At 40.4% G+C, this 21217-nt stretch overlaps 1 protein-coding gene across 1 annotated transcript; it reads left to right on the top strand.

Moving 5' to 3' along the window:
* The first annotated feature begins 6773 nt into the window (after nucleotides 1-6773).
* LOC124150353 (adenosine receptor A2b-like) lies at nucleotides 6774-21173 on the top strand. The gene is made up of 2 exons (XM_046522340.2): nucleotides 6774-6941; nucleotides 18794-21173. The coding sequence occupies exon 2, from the start codon at nucleotides 18877-18879 to the stop codon at nucleotides 20386-20388; it is 1512 nt and encodes a 503-aa protein (XP_046378296.2). The 5' UTR covers nucleotides 6774-6941; nucleotides 18794-18876; the 3' UTR covers nucleotides 20389-21173.
* Nucleotides 21174-21217: the final 44 nt, after the last annotated feature.

Below are 21217 nucleotides of genomic sequence, written 5' to 3'. Positions count from 1 at the left end.
ACAAACAGTCATTCACAACTTCAAGGTATGATGGCACACAGTCATTCACACCTTCAAGAGACAATGACACACAATCATTCACACCTTCAATAGACCGTAACCAACAGTCATTCACAACTTCAAGGTATGACGACACACAATCATTCACACCTTCAAGGTATGATGACAAACAATCATTCACTCCTCCAAGGTATGATGCCACATAATCATTCACACCTTCAAGAGACCATGACACCATAATTCACACCTTCAAGAGACAATGACACACAATCATCCACACCTTAAATGGATGGCGACAAACAATCATCCACACCTTCAAGGGATGGCAACACACAATCATCAACACCTTCAAGGGATGGCAACACACAATCATCCACACCTTCAAGGGATGGCAAACAATCATCCACACCTTAAAGGGATGGCAAACAATCATCCACACCTTCAAGGGATGACACACAATCATCCAAACCTTAAAGGGATGGCGACACACAATTATCCACACCTAAAAAGGATGACACACAATCATTCATACCTTCAAGGGATGGTGACACACAATCATCCACACCTTCAAGAGATGGCAACACACAGTCATCCACACCTTCAAGAGATGGCGACACACAATCATCCACACCTTCAAGGGATGTCGACACACAATTATCCACACCTACAAAGGATGACACACAATCATTCATACCTTCAAGGGATGGTGACACATAATCATCCACACCTTCAAGGGATGGCGACACACAATCCTCCACACCTTCAAGAGATGGCGACACACAATCATCCACACCTTCAAGGGATGTCGACACACAATCATTCACACCTTCAAGGGATGTCGACACACGATCATTCACACCTTCAAGGGATGGCAACACACAATCATTCACACCTTCAAGAGATGGCAAGACACAATCATCCACACCTTAAAGGGATGGTAACACACAATCATCCACACCTTCAAGAGATGGTAACTCAAAATCCTCGACACCTTCAAGGGATGGCAACACACAATTATCCACACCTTCAAGGGATGTCGACACACAATCATCCACACCTTCAAGAGAGGGCGACACACAATCATCCACACCTTCAAGGGATGACACATAATCATCCACACCTTCAAGGGATGACAAACAATAATCCACACCTTCAAGAGACGGCGACACACAATTATCCATACTTTCAAGGGATGGCGACACACAATCATCCACACCTTCAAGGTATGATGCCGCATAATCATTCACACCTTCAAGAAACAATGACACAATAATTCACACCTTCAAGAGACAATGACACACAATCATTCACCACGTGAAGATATGATGACAAATAATCATTCACACCTTCAAGAGACAATGACACACAATCATCCAAACCTTAAAGGGATGGCGACACACAATCATCCACACCTTCAAGGGATGACAAACAATCATCCACATCCTAAAGGGATAGCAACACGAAGTCATCCACACTTTCAAGAGATGGCGACACACAATCATCCACACCTTCAAGAGATGGCAACACACAATCATCCACACTTTCAAGAGATGGCGACACACAATCATCCACACCTTCAAGGGATGGCAAACAATCATCCACACCCTAAAGGGATAGCAACACACAGTCATCCACACTTTCAAGAGATGGCGACACACAATCATCCACACCTTCAAGGGATGACAAACAATCATCCACATCCTAAAGGGATAGCAACACACAGTCATCCACACTTTCAAGAGATGGCGACACACAATCATCCACACCTTCAAGAGATGGCAACACACAATCATCCACACTTTCAAGAGATGGCGACACACAATCATCCACACCTTCAAGGGATGGCAAACAATCATCCACACCCTAAAGGGATAGCAACACACAATCATCCACACTTTCAAGAGATGGCGACGCACAATCATCCACACCTTCAAGGGATGGCAAACAATCATCCACACCTTAAAGGGATATCAACACACAGTCATCCACACCTTCAAGAGATGGCGACACACAATCACCCACACCTTCAAGGGATGGCGATACACAATTATCCACACCTATTAAGGATGACACATAATCATTCATACATTCAAGGGATAGCGACACACAATGAACCACACCTTCAAGAGATGGCAACACACAATCCTCCACACCTTCAAGAGATGGCGACACACAATCATCCACACCTTCAAGGGATGGCGACACACAATCATCCACACCTTCAAGAGATGGCGACACACAATTATCCAAACCTTCAAGGGAGGGCAACACACAATCATCCACACCTTCAAAGGATATTGACACACAATCATCCACACCTTCAAGGGATGGCGACACACAATTATCCATACCTTCAAGAGATGGCAACACACAATCATCCACACCTTAAAGGGATGTCGACACACAATCCTCCACACCTTCAAAGGGTGACACATAATCATCCACGCCTTAAAGGGATGTCGACACGCAATCATCCACACCTTCAAGGGATGGCAAACAATCATTAACACCTTCAAGTGATGACATACAATCATTCTCACCTTCAATGGATGACACACAATCATTCACACCTTCAAGTGATGACATACAATCATTCACACCTTCAAGTGATGACATACAATCATTCACACCTTCAAGGGATGACACACAATCATTCACACCTTCAAGGAAGGAGGGGTACAAATACATTGGGCTGGAATGTCCAACAGACGCAACACAGTGGAGGGATCTCAACACAACTTTCGATGATGATGTACCAAATGTTGCAACTGGGGCTTTCTGTAGCTTTATTGCAACTATCCAAATAGAGTTTTCCACACCCATTTCCATGTATTAAGTATCTTACAACTTACCATGCTCTTGAAACGTATTATTTTCATGTTTTAAGAATGTTTCTGATGATAAGATAACCCTTCATACACGATTAACGCACTGTCCTGACCAAATTACAGCAAGCATAACACAATCTCCCTCACTGCCTCTGCCGTCCAGTCCCACCTGTTATAGAGTGAATGAGTGAGTGAGTTGGGTTTAAAGCCGTTTCTAACATTATTTAAGTTATATCACGCCGTGTCAGCTTAATGTGGGAGGAAAGCCCGAAGTGATGCAGGTCTCGAACGTTTACCACTTTGGTGAAACCAACGAGCACGGGTATGGTGCTGACAAACCTAGAAACATAATCGGGGCGAACATTCGAACCCACAACCATAGGTTTCTGGCGTGCTAAGGGACGCAACTCTGCACAGCGAATCGCGGCGCCTTAGACTACTGGGCCACTCGTGCCCCCTGTGAGAGAGGAGTACGAGATGAAGGAAGACCAAACACAACTGGACCTATCTACCGGTCTTGCCCAGACACAGTTACCTGGACCAATACCCTTCTGGTGTTTCTTGTTTGTTTGTTGCACGCCAACGTTCCAACGTTCCAGCTATAAATAATCGAATCTGGACCTGAAAAATCCAATAATTGATATTACGAGCAACGTCCCATGCCCTCAGGATGCAACTCAAAGTCACCGAGCCTGACAACCGATCCATAGTCGGCTGGTACCGGGGATCCATTCTAATAATCAGTTATCCCAACGGAGTCTGGTTGGGCTTTAAAGGTATTTATGACTTTGAGAAATGATATACCTTAGGGCAGGCGACTTTGTAAAGGGTAATGCAGTGAGCACATTTCGATGTGTATAGCCTTCATGGGATAGTACTTTGTGTACATAGATACTTATATAGGACCAGCTCGATTCCCAGATTCGTCCTTGGTTTGGTCAGCACCATATCATCTGCCATAATTTCCCTCATAAACCGTGATGCAATAGAAGCCTTGAAAGAGGCCAGTCTGGTGCACATCAGAGGCTGTACTGCAGGTTGGACACACGATTACCAGAAAGTATCAAGGGTAATGCAAGCGACTACCAAGACGCCAATAACACTTCACGTGTGTCTAACCCTACCATGACGCCACTAACACTTCACGTTTGCCTAACCCCCACCACGACGCCACTAACACTTCACGTGTGTCTAACCCCCACCACGGCGCCACTAACTCTTCACGTGTGTCTAGCCCCTACCACGACGCCACTAACACTTCACGTGTGCCTAACCCCCACCACGACGCCACTAACACTTCACGTGTGCCTAACCCCCACCACGACGCCACTAACACTTCACGTGTGCCTAACCCCCACCACGACGCCACTAACACTTCACGTGTGTCTAACCCCTACCACGACGCCACTAACACTTCACGTGTGCCTAACCCTACCATGACGCCACTAACACTTCACGTGTGTCTAACCCTACCATGACGCCACTAACACTTCACGTGTGTCTAACCCTACCATGACGCCACTAACACTTCACGTGTGTCTAACCCTACCTTGACGCCACTAACACTTCACGTGTGTCTGACCCTAACATGACGCCACTAACACTTCACGTGTGTCTAACCCTACCATGACGCCACTAACACTTCACGTGTGTCTGACCCTACCATGACGCCACTAACACTTCACGTGTGTCTTACCCTACCAAGACGCCACTAACACTTCACGTGTGTCTTACCCTACCAAGACGCCACTAACACTTCACGTGTGTCTGACCCTACCAAGACGCCTGTAATGAAATGTAATGTAAATGTAAGATTGGGATAAGAAATGATTTTTCAACCACACGACCCCTACCATATTTGAAATGTTGTTGATTCGTGCCGAAATAAGGAAAATTCAATTATTTTCAAAGATATAATTTCTAAGATACCCTTCAGTAGTTGTGTATTAAGCAGTTTTTCCACAAAAGAATAAACGTTTTCATTCAAATTGTATTTTATAAAATATAACCATGTAATATTCTTTGAAGTATTCTTTGAGGGCTGATTAAGCGCCAATACAGTTCAGTTGTTTGCATTTAATATCTCTAACTCGTGATATTTTCAACTGAAAATCAAACATATAATAAAATCAACTGAGAGGTACTTACTTTTGCTCCTTTCTTTACATTTATTGTTCAAACTGAACCAGTCGTCTTGTATATTAGATATATTAACAAACCACTTTATAAACTAACAAATATTTATTATTATGATTTCGGTTGTGAAAGTGCATTGGATAATGTTATAATATTTGAGAGAGGTAACATTCCCAATAACTTAGTTAATATAAAAGTTATAGAGACCGAGATCTTTATAAACAAATATTAAAATCGTGGCTTGTATTGTATTGGGTTTTTGTTCAATCTGTTTACAGACTCGGTGTGGAGATGTTCTTCTGTCTATCAACCCCTTCAAAGAACGGTCCATAGATGTAAAAATGTATGTATTAAAACCTAAAGCAGTGTTTTGAATATGATATTGTCATCGAAATAGGATACAGTAATGATTACATTCCCCTATCAACGAAAGTGCTTAAATACACAGGTGATACACATATGCGCTTCAACACATGTATGTCACTGTGAACTACGTGACTAAAACAAACAACTTGTCATGTTCTCACATCTTCACTCCGCCTCTCACATAAACCAATAAGAAGCACACTTACACGTAACTCTGAGTGAGTGAGTGAGTGAGTGAGTGAGTGAGTGAGAGAAAGTATTGTTTTACGCCACTTTTAGCAATATTCCAGCAATATCAGAAACACCAGAAATGGGCTTCACGCATTGTACACATGTAGGGAATCGAACCCGGGCCTTCGGCGTGACGAGCGAACGCTTTAACCACGAGGCTACCCGACCGCCCCGTTACTCTAAGTAACCATTGTAACACAACCAGACTGGCCAATACTTGGTGCCACATTGCCATTCGTGGCATTATTCTCTGCTTAAACGAAGGCTGTAAAATGTGGAAATTTGAAGTTTGAGTTATGTAGTTGACGGGGCAAGAGGCTGTTTAGATGTGTTCTGACACGATTAACCACTTGTTCACGTGATCAAGTTTTTTTTAGACCTCCTTGACGTCATTGGTATATCTCAGCATCACTCACTCACTCTGTGATTTCAGCACCACGACCAATACGCCTGGCAGACGCTGAAACATGATCAGCATCCCCATGTATTCCACGTGGCAGCCGCCGTCTTCTGCAGACTGAAGGAGTCACGTACCAACCAGGTCGGTTACTGTAGCAGCGTCAAACGACTCTTGCTCAAACATTGTTTGATCAAAGTTACAACACTCAAGGCCCCGATAAAGTTTTTTTAAAACGTGTTATGGTAGACACGTGAAAAACATTTCCAGATTTGAAGCATCGGTGATAAAAATAATGTCTGATGCCATTCCCCTTTTTTGACTTTACGATATAAGGAAAAGAAGAAAAAAGAAAAAGTATTTTATTTATGTGTCACATGTTGTATGTGTACACATTAGACATAAAAAACTTGCATAAAATACATACATCAGGCCATAAAAGGCCGATGAGACACAATGAATAATGAAAAACATCATTTATATAAAATAATCGTCACTGATGTCATTGCAAAATCCGATAAAAATGAATTTCAATTTTAAGTAAATGCCTTCGTGCAAACGTTTTTGAAATAAGTGCGGCAAGAGGTTTTATATACGTGTTACAGTTCTTTAAGAACACTGTCTATAAAGAAGTGATACGGGTACATATATGTGAGACGATTAACACTTCGACAAGCGTCAAGCAGTGTCAACACTTCATTAACTCCTACAGGTGTGTTACCTAGCAACGTGTAAACTCCGTAAATTTATAGCGTCGCAGGTGGAGAGAGCAGGCTTTTTGTTCTGCTGTGATCAATAGCCGCTGTTGTGTGGGAAGGTAGACGAAGGCTCCAACTTTTCATCAGGGAACTGGTCGATCCCAGTTGGCATTCCCACCATATTCTATATGTGTTCCACCCAGACAACTAACGTTCTCGGCGAGTCTCTCCGACTCCAGCAGACAGGAATGAGTGAGAGCGACATCCTCCAAGCAGCTCCCTCAGGTGAGTTCCTCATCACATGTTTGGTATCACGTGAAGGTGTTGATGTGCTTGAGACCGTTACGTTCAACGAACGTCATCAGCAAGGTTAATGAGTATGTGCTCATTAATATTCATGGCAAGTGCTTCTGTGTTTTTTGTTCGTGAATATTGCGTTGGTATTTCATGGGTCGTGTTATATGTGGACGGTGTGTAACGTTACGCCTCACGCTGCGCTTTTAATGGACAGTGATTTGATTCCAGGTACACAAGTTATTCCATGTGAGTCCACCACTTGCCATTGTCTGTTAAGGTTTTTTCAATAGTTAGGTGTTATTCCAGATACTACTCGACTGTGACTATGACACAGCGGCGTTACACTGCACATATATATATTTGCAAAAAGAATTTAGGTGTTAAAAGAAACACTTCCAGCTTGGTGGTGTATGGAGAATGTGGAAGATTCCCTCTCTATGTATATTCAAATATAAAAGTTATTAAATACTGGCTGAGACTTATTGACATGCCCTCATATAGATTGCCAAAAAAGTGTTATAATATGATGATAGTTTATGATAATAATGGGAAAAGAAACTTGGTTACAGGTGTTAGAGAATTACTTTTCAGTTGTGGCTTTGGTGATATTTGGCAAAACCAAAATGTGTATTCCAAATCAATGTTTATACTTTCATTAACCCAGAGATTAAAGGATAATTATTTACAATCTTGGACTGCATCATTGACGCTAACAAACAAGTGCTCTTATTACAAAATGTTTAAATCAGAAATAATTATGGAAGATTATTTATCAAAAGTTAATGTTAAAAGATTTCGAACGGCTCTTTCACGTTTTAGATGCTCTTCTCGCGACCTTTTAATAAAAACAGGGCGCTATGTTAACATTCCTCGTGAAGAAAGAATCTGTCATCTGTGTAGTTTAAACTCAGTAGAAGATGAATTTCATTTCTTACGTGTATGTCCAGTGTATTTACACCTTAGAGAAAAATACCTGCAAGCTTATTATTACAGGTACCCTAATATTATTAAATTTGTTACACTGCTGTCAAACACAAAAAGAAGTATCTTACAAAATGTTTCCATGTACATATATTATGCCTCTTTATACCGACAGAACCTTATGAAAGAATAATCTTAGCTGCTTGGTATTAGGAAACTATTGTGTATATACATTAAGTACAAACTACAAACAAAAGAGTTAGAAATGGTATTAAACTACTAAGCTGTCATATGATATTGTGGGACGTGATATTACAAATGGTTTAGTATAGTTATATGTATATGAAATGATATGATGTGACATGACATGATGTGATATGATATGATAAGTGTTGTGGTGTGATATGATACATGAGGGGATATAATGCAATATGTTATGTGTATTATAGAAATTGTGTAAATACTGTTTTTTAGTGTACATATTATATGGCTTGCGGTCTTCCAGTGTTGAAATAAATATTGAATGATTGATATGATATAAATTGGCATGGAATGACATGGCGTTATATAGTATGATATGATAAGATATGATGGGACAAGCTATGAAATTGCTAATGTGTTGTGTGATATGACATGTTGAAATGTGATATAATATAGGTGTGATATATGGTACGATGGTATGTATGGTATGTTATGATATGATAACGGTATATGAAATAATACTATATAGTATGATCTTATAATAATGATACACTATGATATGATGTTATAGAATATGTTGTATGATATAACAAGTTGTGATATGGTAAAATAGAAATTATGAAATTACAGGGTATGGTATTGTACTGTATGTGTGAAATTATGTGACTGTGTCGAGATGCGAGGTGGAATGACGTGAGGTGATTTGGTGAGATATGTACATAAATTGTATAAAATTTTATATTCTTCAAATTGTACTATAGGCCTGTGGCCTCTTCAGTACGTGAAATAAAGATTGAAGACTGAAGAGCACATATACACATGACGTATATAGGCATTATTAACAGTATTACACGAGTGCAGCAGCAGACAGATTAGAGTTAGTTGTCACCACAATGTGTGCTAACAGCAAGGTCCATGATCAGTGCAACAATGACCTATGTTGTAATCCTGGCACGATTAGTCTATTGTGATTCCGTTAAGTTTCGTTGAACTGCTTACTAATTTTAAGTCAATCTGTCAAATAAATGACTATCACAATGATCCATGCTGGGCCAATCCAACAACAAGAGTGATGAACACACAATGGCATTTCGAAAGTGGTCAAATGTAACGCATGTTATATTTGGGATAACACTTTCCATAGTAAAGTAGAGATTCTCGTACGTTTTGGGGTTGAATCCCGTCCTGGATTCGTACCCACACTGCAGAGTTAGGCACCTAATCGCCAGCTCACAAAATCAGCGATCTAACCCACTCAAAGAGATTTTTGATTTCTTTATTTCCGTATTGAGGCCACAGGCCTATAGTACATTTATAATTAGTACATTCAGGGCAGTAAAGTTTATAACATAATATGTTTCCTGTGTCTCATTGCTTGATTAATGTACATAGAAACATTTAGTAAAAGTAAGTACTTCGAATTGTTTAACAGAGATGTGAATTTAAAGAAATTTGGATTGACATAGTAATATTCAGGTATATACTTAGCCCTTAATGTTGCAAACATGGGCATAGAAAAAGGAAGTGATATTCATCTTCAATGTCATTCAGGGCGCACAGTTGACAAATGCGTTCTTCTCTTTTAATAACCGTGTAACGCCCTGTTTCAATAAATAGAACATGTGAACTACATCGAAATCTTGCTAAGGAATCCCGGAATTCTTTTTATATTTAAACAAAATAAATACTGTTCGGGTTAGAAATCATCTTTTTTACGATTTTGTAATAAATACATTTGTTTGATTCAAATACAGATTGAGACCAATTTTGAAAATATGTATCTTTTAGTCTTTGTGTCAATGATCTAATGAAATAAGAATGACATTCTATATATTGTTCACACCAAACGAAGCCAAAACCAATGGAAAACAGCAACTCTTTTACGTCTGTTACCCAGTGGTATCGTACATATACACAAGGTTTGGTATAACACATATACACAAGGCGTGGTATAACAGATATACACAAGGCGTGGTATAACACATATACACAAGGCGTGGTGTCATACATATACACAAGGTGTGGTACAACACATATACACAAGGCGTGGTAGAACACATATACACAAGGCGTGGTATAACACATATACACAAGGCGTGGTATAACACATATACACAAGGTGTGGTATAACACATATAAACAAGGCGTTGTATAACACATATACACAAGGCGTGGTATAACAGATATACACAAGGCGTGGTATAACACATATACACAAGGCGTGGTGTCATACATATACACAAGGTGTGGTACAACACATATACACAAGGCGTGGTAGAACACATATACACAAGGCGTGGTATAACACATATACACAAGGCGTGGTATAACACATACACAAGGCGTGGTATAACACATATACACAAGGCGTGGTATAGCACATATACACAGACGTATTGTTACACATACACTCAATGCGTGGTATAACACATATACACAAGGTGTGGTATAACACATATACACAAGGCGTGGTATAACACATATACACAAGGCGTATTGTTACACATACACACAACGCGTGGTATAACACATATACACAAGGCGTGGTTTAACACATATACACAAGGTGTAGTATAACACATATACACAAGGCGTGGTATAACACATATACACAAGGCGTGATATAACACATATACACATAAGGTCTCAGAAAACATACAGAATTATTTTCATGATGATAAAGGAACTAGCCTACTGATGCTGCCATTGGTTGTGTTGTGTTGATGACGTGTACGCGCTTCCAGCAGTTGTTGATTTCATGCACCTAGGTCAGCCTCATACAATAAGGATACAATAAACACAGATGGAGTGTTCCAGGAATACTGCTCAATGTGCACATAAGAACCCACACCCGACCCCCTAAATCTACCAATTCCCAACACCCGACCCTCAAACCTACCCACAAATACACCCGCCCCCCAAACCTACCAACACCCATACCCGCCCCCCCCCCCCCCCCCAAACCTACCAACACCCACACCCGCCCCCCCCAAAAAAAACACCAAAAAACACCCTACCCAAACCCACACCCGCCCCCCAAACCTACCCATACCCACACCCGCCCCCCAAACCTACCAACACCAACACCCACACCCGACCCCCAACTGGAGACTGCTGTCCAATCCATCATCCCTGCAGTCAGGCGTGAAGCGGTTTCCAACAAGTGAAGGCCACAGCAACTCCACGCAGACGTCCGCCGACCCGGGAACGCTTTCACCTCCATGTTTAGTGGAGCGTTGGGGCGCAGGTATTGATCAGTCAGTCGCACGTTACAACGGTGTGTGTTTGGGCTGTTGCCTTGGGGTACTGCTTGCTGCCAAGGTTGGGAAGGGGTGGAGCTCGAGGGTGGTGGGATAGAGTTTGGGTGATCTAACATGACAGTCATAATATACGGCATATACGCGGTGATCTAACATGACAGTCATAATATACGGCGTATACGAGGTGATCTAACATGACAGTCATAATATACGTCGTATACGTGGTGATCTAACATGACAGTCATAATATACGGCATATACTAGGTGATATAACATGACAGTCATAATATACGGCATATACTGGGTGATATAACATGAGAGTCATAATATACGGCATATACTGGGTGGTCTAACATGACAGTCATAATATACGGTATATACTGGGTGATTTAACATGACAGTCATAATATACGGTATATACTAGGTGATCTAACATGACAGTCATAATATACGGTATATACTAGGTGATCTAACATGACAGTCATAATATACGGTATATACTGGGTGATTTAACATGATAGTCCTAATATACGGTATATACTAGGTGATCTAACATGACAGTCATAATATACGGCATATACTGGGTGATTTAACATGACAGTCATAATATAGTATTACGGCATATACCAGGTGATATAACATGATAGTCCTAATATACGGTATATACTAGGTGATCTAACATGAGAGTCATAATATACGGTATATACTGGGTGATATAACATGAGAGTCATAATATACGGTATATACTAGGTGATATAACATGAGAGTCATAATATACGGTATATACTAGGTGATCTAACATGAGAGTCATAATATAGGGCATATACTAGGTGATCTAACATGAAAGTCATAATATACGGCATATACGTGGTGATCTAACATGACAGTCATAATATACGGCATATACGTGGTGATCTAACATGACAGTCATAATATACGGCATATACTGGGTGATCTAACATGACAGTCATAATATACGGTATATACTGGGTGATTTAACATGACAGTCATAATATACGGTCTATACTAGATGATGTAACACGACAGTCATAATATACGGTATATACTAGGTGATCTAACATGACAGTCATAATATACGGCATATACTGGGTGATTTAACATGACAGTCATAATATAGTATTACGGCATATACCAGGTGATATAACATGATAGTCCTAATATACGGTATATACTGGGTGATATAACATGAGAGTCATAATATACGGTATATACTGGGTGTTATAACATGAGAGTCATAATATACGGTATATACTAGGTGATCTAACATGAGAGTCATAATATACGGCATATACTAGGTGATCTAACATGAAAGTCATAATATACGGCATATACGTGGTGATCTAACATGACAGTCATAATATACGGCATATACGCGGTGATCTAACATGACAGTCATAATATACGGCGTATACGTGGTGATCTAACATGACAGTCATAATATACGGCGTATACGTGGTGATCTAACATGACAGTCATAATATACGGCATATACGTGGTGATCTAACAGGACAGTCATACTATACGGCATATACGTGGTGATCTAACATGACAGTCATATTATACGGCATATACGTTGTGATCTAACATGACAGTCATAATATACGGTATATACTGGGTGATCTAACATGACAGTCATAATATACGGCATATACTAGGTGATCTAACATGACAGTCATAATATACGGCATATACTGGGTGATCTAACATGACAGTCATACTATACGGCATATACGCGTTGATCTAACATGACAGTCATAATATACGGTATATACGTGGTGATCTAACATGACAGTCATAATATACGGTATATACGTGGTGATCTAACATGACAGTCATAATATACGGTATATACGTGGTGATCTAACATGACAGTCATAATATACGGTATATACGTGGTGATCTAACATGACAGTCATAATATACGGCATATACGCGTTGATCTAACATGACAGTCATAATATGCGGCATATACGCGTTGATCTAACATGACAGTCATACTATACGGTATATACGTGGTGATCTAACATGACAGTCATAATATGCGGCATGTACGCGTTGATCTAACATGACAGTCATAATATACGGTATATACGTGGTGATCTAACATGACAGTCATAATATGCGGCATATACGCGTTGATCTAACATGACAGTCATACTATACGGCATATACGCGTTGATCTAACATGACAGTCATAATATACGGCATATACGTGGTGATCTAACATGACAGTCATACTATGCGGCATATACGCGTTGATCTAACATGACAGTCATACTATACGGCATATACGCGTTGATCTAACATGACAGTCATACTATACGGCATATACGTGGTGATCTAACATGACAGTCATAATATACAGCATATACGGGTACCTGTTTCCAAACTCAGTTATTGCTAAATATCGCAACAGAATGATTTGCGATTCCTTCAGTGGGAATGTATGAAGCAAGTAAAACTGCAGTACACCTTCCGCTGTAGCCCAAGGGGACGCCGGTTTCACGGAGTGAGGGGGAATCAATACCTTTATGTCAGATTTTTATCACGATGCGATACCTGTCCGCGTGAGAAAATCAATACCTTTAAGTCCGATCTTCACTCCAATACGATACCTGGCCGCGTGAAGGTCTGACGCCATCTCAAAAGGAAGCCTCATCAGTGATCGTCCGGTCTAAATGAAGGATGCGTGGGTTCTCGAGTCAATCAGATGCCAGCTTTCTGAAACGGCTTCATTTGTTTACCACTTTGATTCGATTGCTTTGAATCATCAATGTTGATTTGTACAAACAAATACCACACAGAACACAAACATTCCTTTCATGGTGCACTTTTTTGTGTAGTATTCATGGCGCTAAAAAATGACAGGGTGCGTAAAATACCCAATGTCGTGGCGTCAGTTCTACATTCGGAACTGGTCGTTTAAGTTCGTTTTCGATATACGGAAATCAGATATGCTGGTAAAAAGGTTTCGCTGATTATAACGTTCACCTTCGCACAGGGAGGTATCGAACCCATGTAAAGGATCTGATTTGAACAGAATTGATGACAATCGCGTGTCCAATAGTTGTGGTCCTAATTACTCTGTGTTCAAGTGTCATTTCAGAAGCTCAGTGAAGATAAAGTTGACATGGATTTGATCTTAATCTCAACAGCCACACGTCCCGTCACCAAGTACACTGGAGAGAATCCCAAACTGCAATCAAGCACCTTGTTACAGGCATCGCCCCTGGGCGTCATCACGTGTCATCATTTATCCATTTTATTTGCTGTGTCTATGTAATCTTAGCTATTTACTAGCTGTGTAATCTTAGCTATTAATTAGCTGTGTATATGTAATCTTAGCTATTAATTAGCTGTGTATGTAATCTTAGCTATTAGTTAGCTGTGTCTATGTAATCTTAGCTATTAATTAGCTGTGTCTATGTAATCTTAGCTATTAATTTGCTGTGTCTATGTAATCTTAGCTATTAATTAGCTGTGTCTATGTAATCTTAGCTATTAATTTGCTGTGTCTATGTAATCTTAGCTATTATTTTGCTGTGTCTATGTAATCTTAGCTTTTAATTAGCTGTGTCTATGTAATCTTAGCTATTAATTAGCTGTGTCTATGTAATCTTAGCTTTTAATTAGCTGTGTCTTTGTAATCTTAGCTATTAATTAGCTGTGTCTATGTAATCTTAGCTTTTAATTAGCTGTGTCTTTGTAATCTTAGGTATTAATTAGCTGTGTCTATGTAATCGTAGCTATTAATTAGCTGTATATGTACTCAGCGTCATTATGGAGAGGTCAGTCAGATAAGAGGTAACAGTATTTAAAAAACCCTCGTATTTTTAACTTTGAAGAGTGTAGTTCAGTTGCATCTGGAGTGAGTTATGTTAGACCCATATTGACTGTTACTTGTCACGTATTACACGTGCATAGGTAAACCGCTGGTTATGTTCAAGAGTGTGTTTGGGACAGCTGCATCTGGAGTGAGTTATGTTAGACCCATATTGACTGTTACTTGTCACGTATTACACGTGCATAGGTAAACCACTGGTTGCGTTCAAGAGTGTTTAGGACAGCTTTGTACATCATCTTCAATCTTGCACTTTTCATTACTTTCAATGGTCGTTGTCCATTTGTCCAGTTTCATAACACCATCCAATCAGTGTGGCACAACATGTTCTTCAGCTGATAATCACATTGTCTGAACTGAACTTTTGTTTACACCCAGGCCGCTATCAGCGGCATCAGAGGTACAAATTACTTCAACAACATAATACATAGAAATTATAGAATAGATACAAAAAAATCTTTGCCGAGCATGCATGCATATTAATACAGATTTTTTAGGGTAGCAATATGTGTGCAATTCAATGACGGGGAGTGTTACTTGATAGGTTTAAACAATGGCACGATGATTTTACAGGATTTGGACAAATAAAGAAATAATCGAATTCACCACCTCTGTCTGAAAATTTACAAAGTGGGCATTTCCTTTCGGTTAAAGGTATTTTTCTCCATCTACCAGTTTCAATGGGTAGATTATGGTTACAAGTTTTAAACTTAAGTAAGACTCGCCAAACGTTTTTCTGCAGTACGTTTCTATAATATTCAAAATTTAGGCAATCTTTATTTATGATTCTACTATACATTGTGCCTTTTGAAGACTTATCCCTTGCACTTGTCCAACACTGTAGGTTCATGTCATTTAATTTTTCATGGACTAAATGTTTTAGACGAGTAGGATTTTTGAAACTTTGTGAAAACCAGATGTAGCTAAGTCCAAGTTCGTCAAAAGTTCGTTTGACATATGTAATCCATTTATGTTTACATTTTCCAAATAGGTCGTCATTAAATAACAACTTGTATACAAGAAAGAACAATTAAGATGATTTCCCGGAAGGTAATTTTGCCCCAAATCTTATCATTCTCATTTGAGCGATGTTTGATAGATGAAGTCTTCCAAGTTCCCATGTCCCATGAAATTTGGAGTACATTTTCTTAAAGACACCTTTGTTTTGTTTTTCAAATCCCCATACTTCGCATCCTTCGAGAGGAACTGGCATAACCATATTGTTAAAAAGCCGCAGTTGACATTTAAGTGACTTCCGTCCTTGGCATAAAACATAGCTTTCGTTGCTTGTTCTATTAGCTTTTTCTTTCTTAAAGTGAATTTTGATTTTTTTTTTAAAGGTAATACAAAGGTAGTTATAGGAATAAACCTTTTCCAAAACATCATGACCAATTTTAAAATTATGTTTATAATCATATTTTGATCCACCAAATATGAATATTTATTTTTGGTAATATTAACCTTAAGCCTCCAATGTATACAACAGTTATGAAATGAGTCTAACATATGTTTTAGATCATAAGCATTTGTGGCCAATAAAACTGCATCATCTGCGTACAGTAATACAAATATTGTGATAACATTTTCGATTCGATCATAGAATCTGTTTTCAATTGGACACCTTTACATAAGTGCCGCTTCGAGGTCATTTAAAAATATTGCAAACAATGCAGGCGACAGGTTTTCTCCTTGTCTTACTCCAGATTTACATGAAAAGAAACTTGTTAAATTACCAAATAGTTTCCAGATATGTTATTTTGTAAAAGTTTTTGCTGAAGTCCTGATCGCCAAACTGTATCAAATGCTTTTTGAAACTCTACAAACGCACAAAATAATTTCTTATTCCCAACTTTTAATAATTCCATGAGGTTATATAAAGCAAATATGTGATCACTGGTAGAATAACCCTTTTGAAACCTGCCTGAGCTTCCGATACTTTGGAGTTCGTTTCGATGAATGTTTGCAAACGGTTATTTAAAACTGCTGTAAATAGTTTACCAAGACAGCTCAGCCGGGTGAAAGGTCTGTAATTTTCGGGGTTTTGTGGGTCACCTTTACCCTACTGACCATCTTTGCTGGCAATGTACCAGCGTCAAGAACCGTGTTAAGGAGTTTCATATAAATATCTATAAAGACATCAGTGGTGGTTGAACTAAATCCTACAATTATATTATCAAGACCAGCAGCTTTGTTAGTTTTTAAATTATGCACACAGTTAACAATTTTACCTCTTGTTATAGCTGTATTAAGTATTGTGCTTTCGTCAATGTTTACTTCACGTAGATTAACAAAGTTGTCATCTGCCGAAACTTCATTCAAAGATAGAAAAAAGCTGAATAATATTTCACTACCTGGTAGGTTTTCATCGCCAGACTGCCTTCGCTTAAGAAGTCTCCATGATGAACGAAGGTCATTTCTTTCAACATTATATAACTTGTCTTGAGTTTTATAAAAGAAATGTATATTTGAAAATTTATGAATGCAGTTTTTTATATAACTTTTACTTGCATTAACTAGTCGTTGTTTATTTTGGAATGTTTGACCACAGTTGAATTATCTCTTGGCCTCAAAGTATTTTGCAAAGGCGATTTTACATTGTTTACCAAACCAAATTTGAGAGCGCTTGCGGGATTTTGATTTTCTCTTACTCTTTTTAACAAATCCGAACAATTTGCCAGCAGTATGAAGAAGCACATTACATATTTTTTAATTTAGATTTGTTATGACATCAATTTGATTACAAAAATGGCACAAAGTAGCTCAGATTCAATGGATTGTACAACCCCTTTGTCAATAGAGACGACATATTCAGTAGCAAGCGTCCTATTCCATTTTCAAAGGCGGGGGCTTGTGTCGTTCTCTGGTCTTAACGCTTGGGGTGAAACAGGCTTGTCGATGTTTTTGGTTAGTGTTACAGTGATATGTGAGTGGATGTCTGTGATCAATGGTTCAAAATCTTCTATTGTTGGAAAGACCGATGTTCATGTTTGACACCCCACAAACCTATGTGACCATTCATTAATGACGCTGAATACTCGTTAATTACAGTTTGAAAATGTACCGTCACCTGTGCCGAGACGTCGCCTTGAAACAAGAAAGGAGTTAAAACATGTATCCTTAAGTCAACCATGTCTTCATGTAACCCTACTGTTTGGTTCTAACTGAACAACATAGACCCTGATGACGTAGGCCGTCAATCTCAGATTGAAGCGACTGTGATAAACTATACACGTTGCAATGTCACAGTCACATGAGTTTGTTCTGCTTGTTTGTTGTTTGACGCCGCACTCAGCAATATTCCAGCTATATGACGGCGGTCTGTAGATAATCGAGTCTGGGCCAGACAATCCAGTTATTGATATCATGAGCATCGATCAAGGCAATTGGGGTAGGGTGACATACATCAACCAAGTCAGGGAGCCTGACCACCCGATCCCGTTCGTCGCATCTTACGACAAGAATGGGTTGCTGAAGACCTATTCTAACCCGGATATTCACAGGTTCACAAGTATCATCCACTCCTTGAGAAGCGCGAGGCTGGGAATAATTCAACGTGGTCTCATATATAATTTCTTTACTTTGTCCTCCATTTGCAGCCTGAAGACCCCATGACGTTGCACACGGTAGGACCTGCTTCGGGGCGTGGATGGAGTAGCACCAGCCGCCGGCGCCCACTGAGATGCCAAGTGTCGGTAACATCACCTACAGGGACAACAACGTCAACATACTCCTTGCCGCCTTGGCGTCTACGTTGTCCGTGACGGCTATTATTCTCAACAGCCTCCTCATCTACGTCATCTGCCGAGCCAAATACCTGCACACGTGCACCAATTGCTTCCTGGTGTCGCTGTCAGTCGCCGAGCTGCTGGTGGCTGTGTTTGCCGTCCCGTGGGCAGCCGTGGCCCGGATACATCACTCCTGGGCCTTCTCCAACACCTTCTGCACAGTGTCAGGCTTCCTCTACAACGTGGGCAGGAACGGCGCCGCCTACAGCCTTGTGATGGTGTGTCTGGACCGATGTGTAGCAGTGTCAACGCCCCTGAAATACAATAACATCATCACGTCACGGACAGCTCTAATGCTGACGATGGTCGCTTGGAGCCAGAGTACTCTTATTGCACTCGTGCCCTTTTTCGGGAAAGGCTTGTACACTTTTGTTGGAAAGTTCTCTCTGTGCATGTTATTAGGAGACAGCCATTCATCGCATATGCTTTTCAAGGAATTATTTGGTTGTGTTTTACCAGCGTTTGCCATAGCTGTTATGCTTGCCAAAATAGCGAAAGAGGCAACTTCCCACCATCGAGTATTTGCTATTTTGCCAGCGCCCCGGCTTCGCTCGTCACTAAGGCCAGGTCACTATGGCCGAAACACACTGAAGGCTATGAGAGCCTTGTTCACCATTATTCTTGCCTACGCAGTATTCTGTATCCCATTATCGATAGTTAAGATCGTGCACCAAACCTGTTGTTCGCATTTACCGGAAGCGCTGGTGACGTCACTCGTCTGGTTGTCCTTCCTGTGCTGTGTGATTAATCCTGTCGTCATAGCAACCATGAACAAAAAGTTCAAACAGTCGTTTATGACTCTAGTGTGCTCATGTATGAAGCCCCCGCGGTCTCAGGACAAGGAGGGCTTTACCATTACTTCCGGTCTGCACACGGTACTGGACGCCTCGCTGGTCAGCAATATACTACATAACTCCGACACTTTCAGACGACATACGCTCTCAAAACTCTCGACACAGCCGGACGTTGTGGGAAAAATGCAATTGCCGCAGGGGTCGGTTCTGCTCGGGACGTCGACTGGGGATCCCCTTCCCGGGACATCGACTGGGGGTCCTATTCCCGGGACATCGATAGGGGGTCCTCTTCCCGGGACATCGACTGGGGGTCCTATTCCCGGGACATCGATAGGGGGTCCTCTTCCCGGGACATCGAGTGGGGGTCCTATTCCCGGGACATCAATAGGGGGTCCTATTCCCGGGACATCGACTGGGGGTCCTATTCCCGGGACATCCACTGGGGGTCCTAGTTCTGGGACATCGTTTGGGGGTCCTATTCCCGGGACATCGATTGGGGGACCTATTCCCGGGACATCGATTGGGGGACCTATTCCCGGGACATCGATTGGGGGTCCTATTCCTGGGACATCGATTGGGGGACCTATTCCCGAGACGTCAACGGAGACGTAATCCACCAACTTTATTCACGGATTACATTGTTTTAACTGAGTAAATTAAAAATTGCCATTGACAGGACTGAACAACTAAACTAAGATTTTTTATCTTCATAGTGCCCGCGTGTAATCAAACCACCCGTAGCAGATTCGTGGACACTGCTGTATATGTGCTCATTAAAGTCACATTCACAGATCAGACATGTTTCAATATATTTGTCTAAAGGCTAGGACAGGTGATTTAGACATTTATGTTTTTCTAGATCTGTTTCCTCCACCAATCTGCTCAATGGGAAGAACTTACCGAACCTCGGTTTTAGGAGTACGCGGGAGTGAATTGTGTTTATGTTACTTAGAACAATTATGTATTCATTTAACTGACGTGTCAGTTTGATGGTCAAGGAATACCGGAAGTGATTCGAAGTGATACCCGACATACGGTTAGGGTTGTGACAAACCAAGGATGACACTTGGGATTTGAACTCAGGTTTAGAGACACAACTGCACAGTCACATTTCAGAACATCTACAGATTGTCTGCTGATTACTAAAGTTATTTCATTTTACTTGAACACTACTCAAAATCATAGTTTCTAAAATATTTTAAAGTCAGGACCTTTTTTAACGAGTAGCCAACTTCCATTAAATCGGCGTTCCACGTCCAGTTTGTCACGTGTAACCTTTTTACACAGATACTTTGTATGATTAAATGTCTTAATGTCTGTGCGTTACTAGATATAGGCAATAATTCATGCCATTATTTGCATCCCATCTAACTCCATGATAAACTGTGTCCTTATTACATATCAGCGTGTTGTGAAAGTGTTTATTCAGGTTGCCACAGCA

Source organism: Haliotis rufescens, unplaced genomic scaffold, assembly GCF_023055435.1.
Source record: "Haliotis rufescens isolate VD_foot unplaced genomic scaffold, xgHalRufe1.0.p SCAF_4, whole genome shotgun sequence".
NCBI classification, from domain to species: Eukaryota; Metazoa; Mollusca; class Gastropoda; order Lepetellida; family Haliotidae; genus Haliotis; species Haliotis rufescens.
Note: the sequence above shows the minus strand (reverse complement) of the source record. Positions and strands in the feature narration are given on the sequence as shown.

Bases quoted from the DNA above. Each gene is read 5' to 3' on its own strand.
- LOC124150353 (XM_046522340.2), top strand. From the start codon at position 18,877: ATGCCAAGTGTCGGTAACATCACCTACAGGGACAACAACGTCAACATA.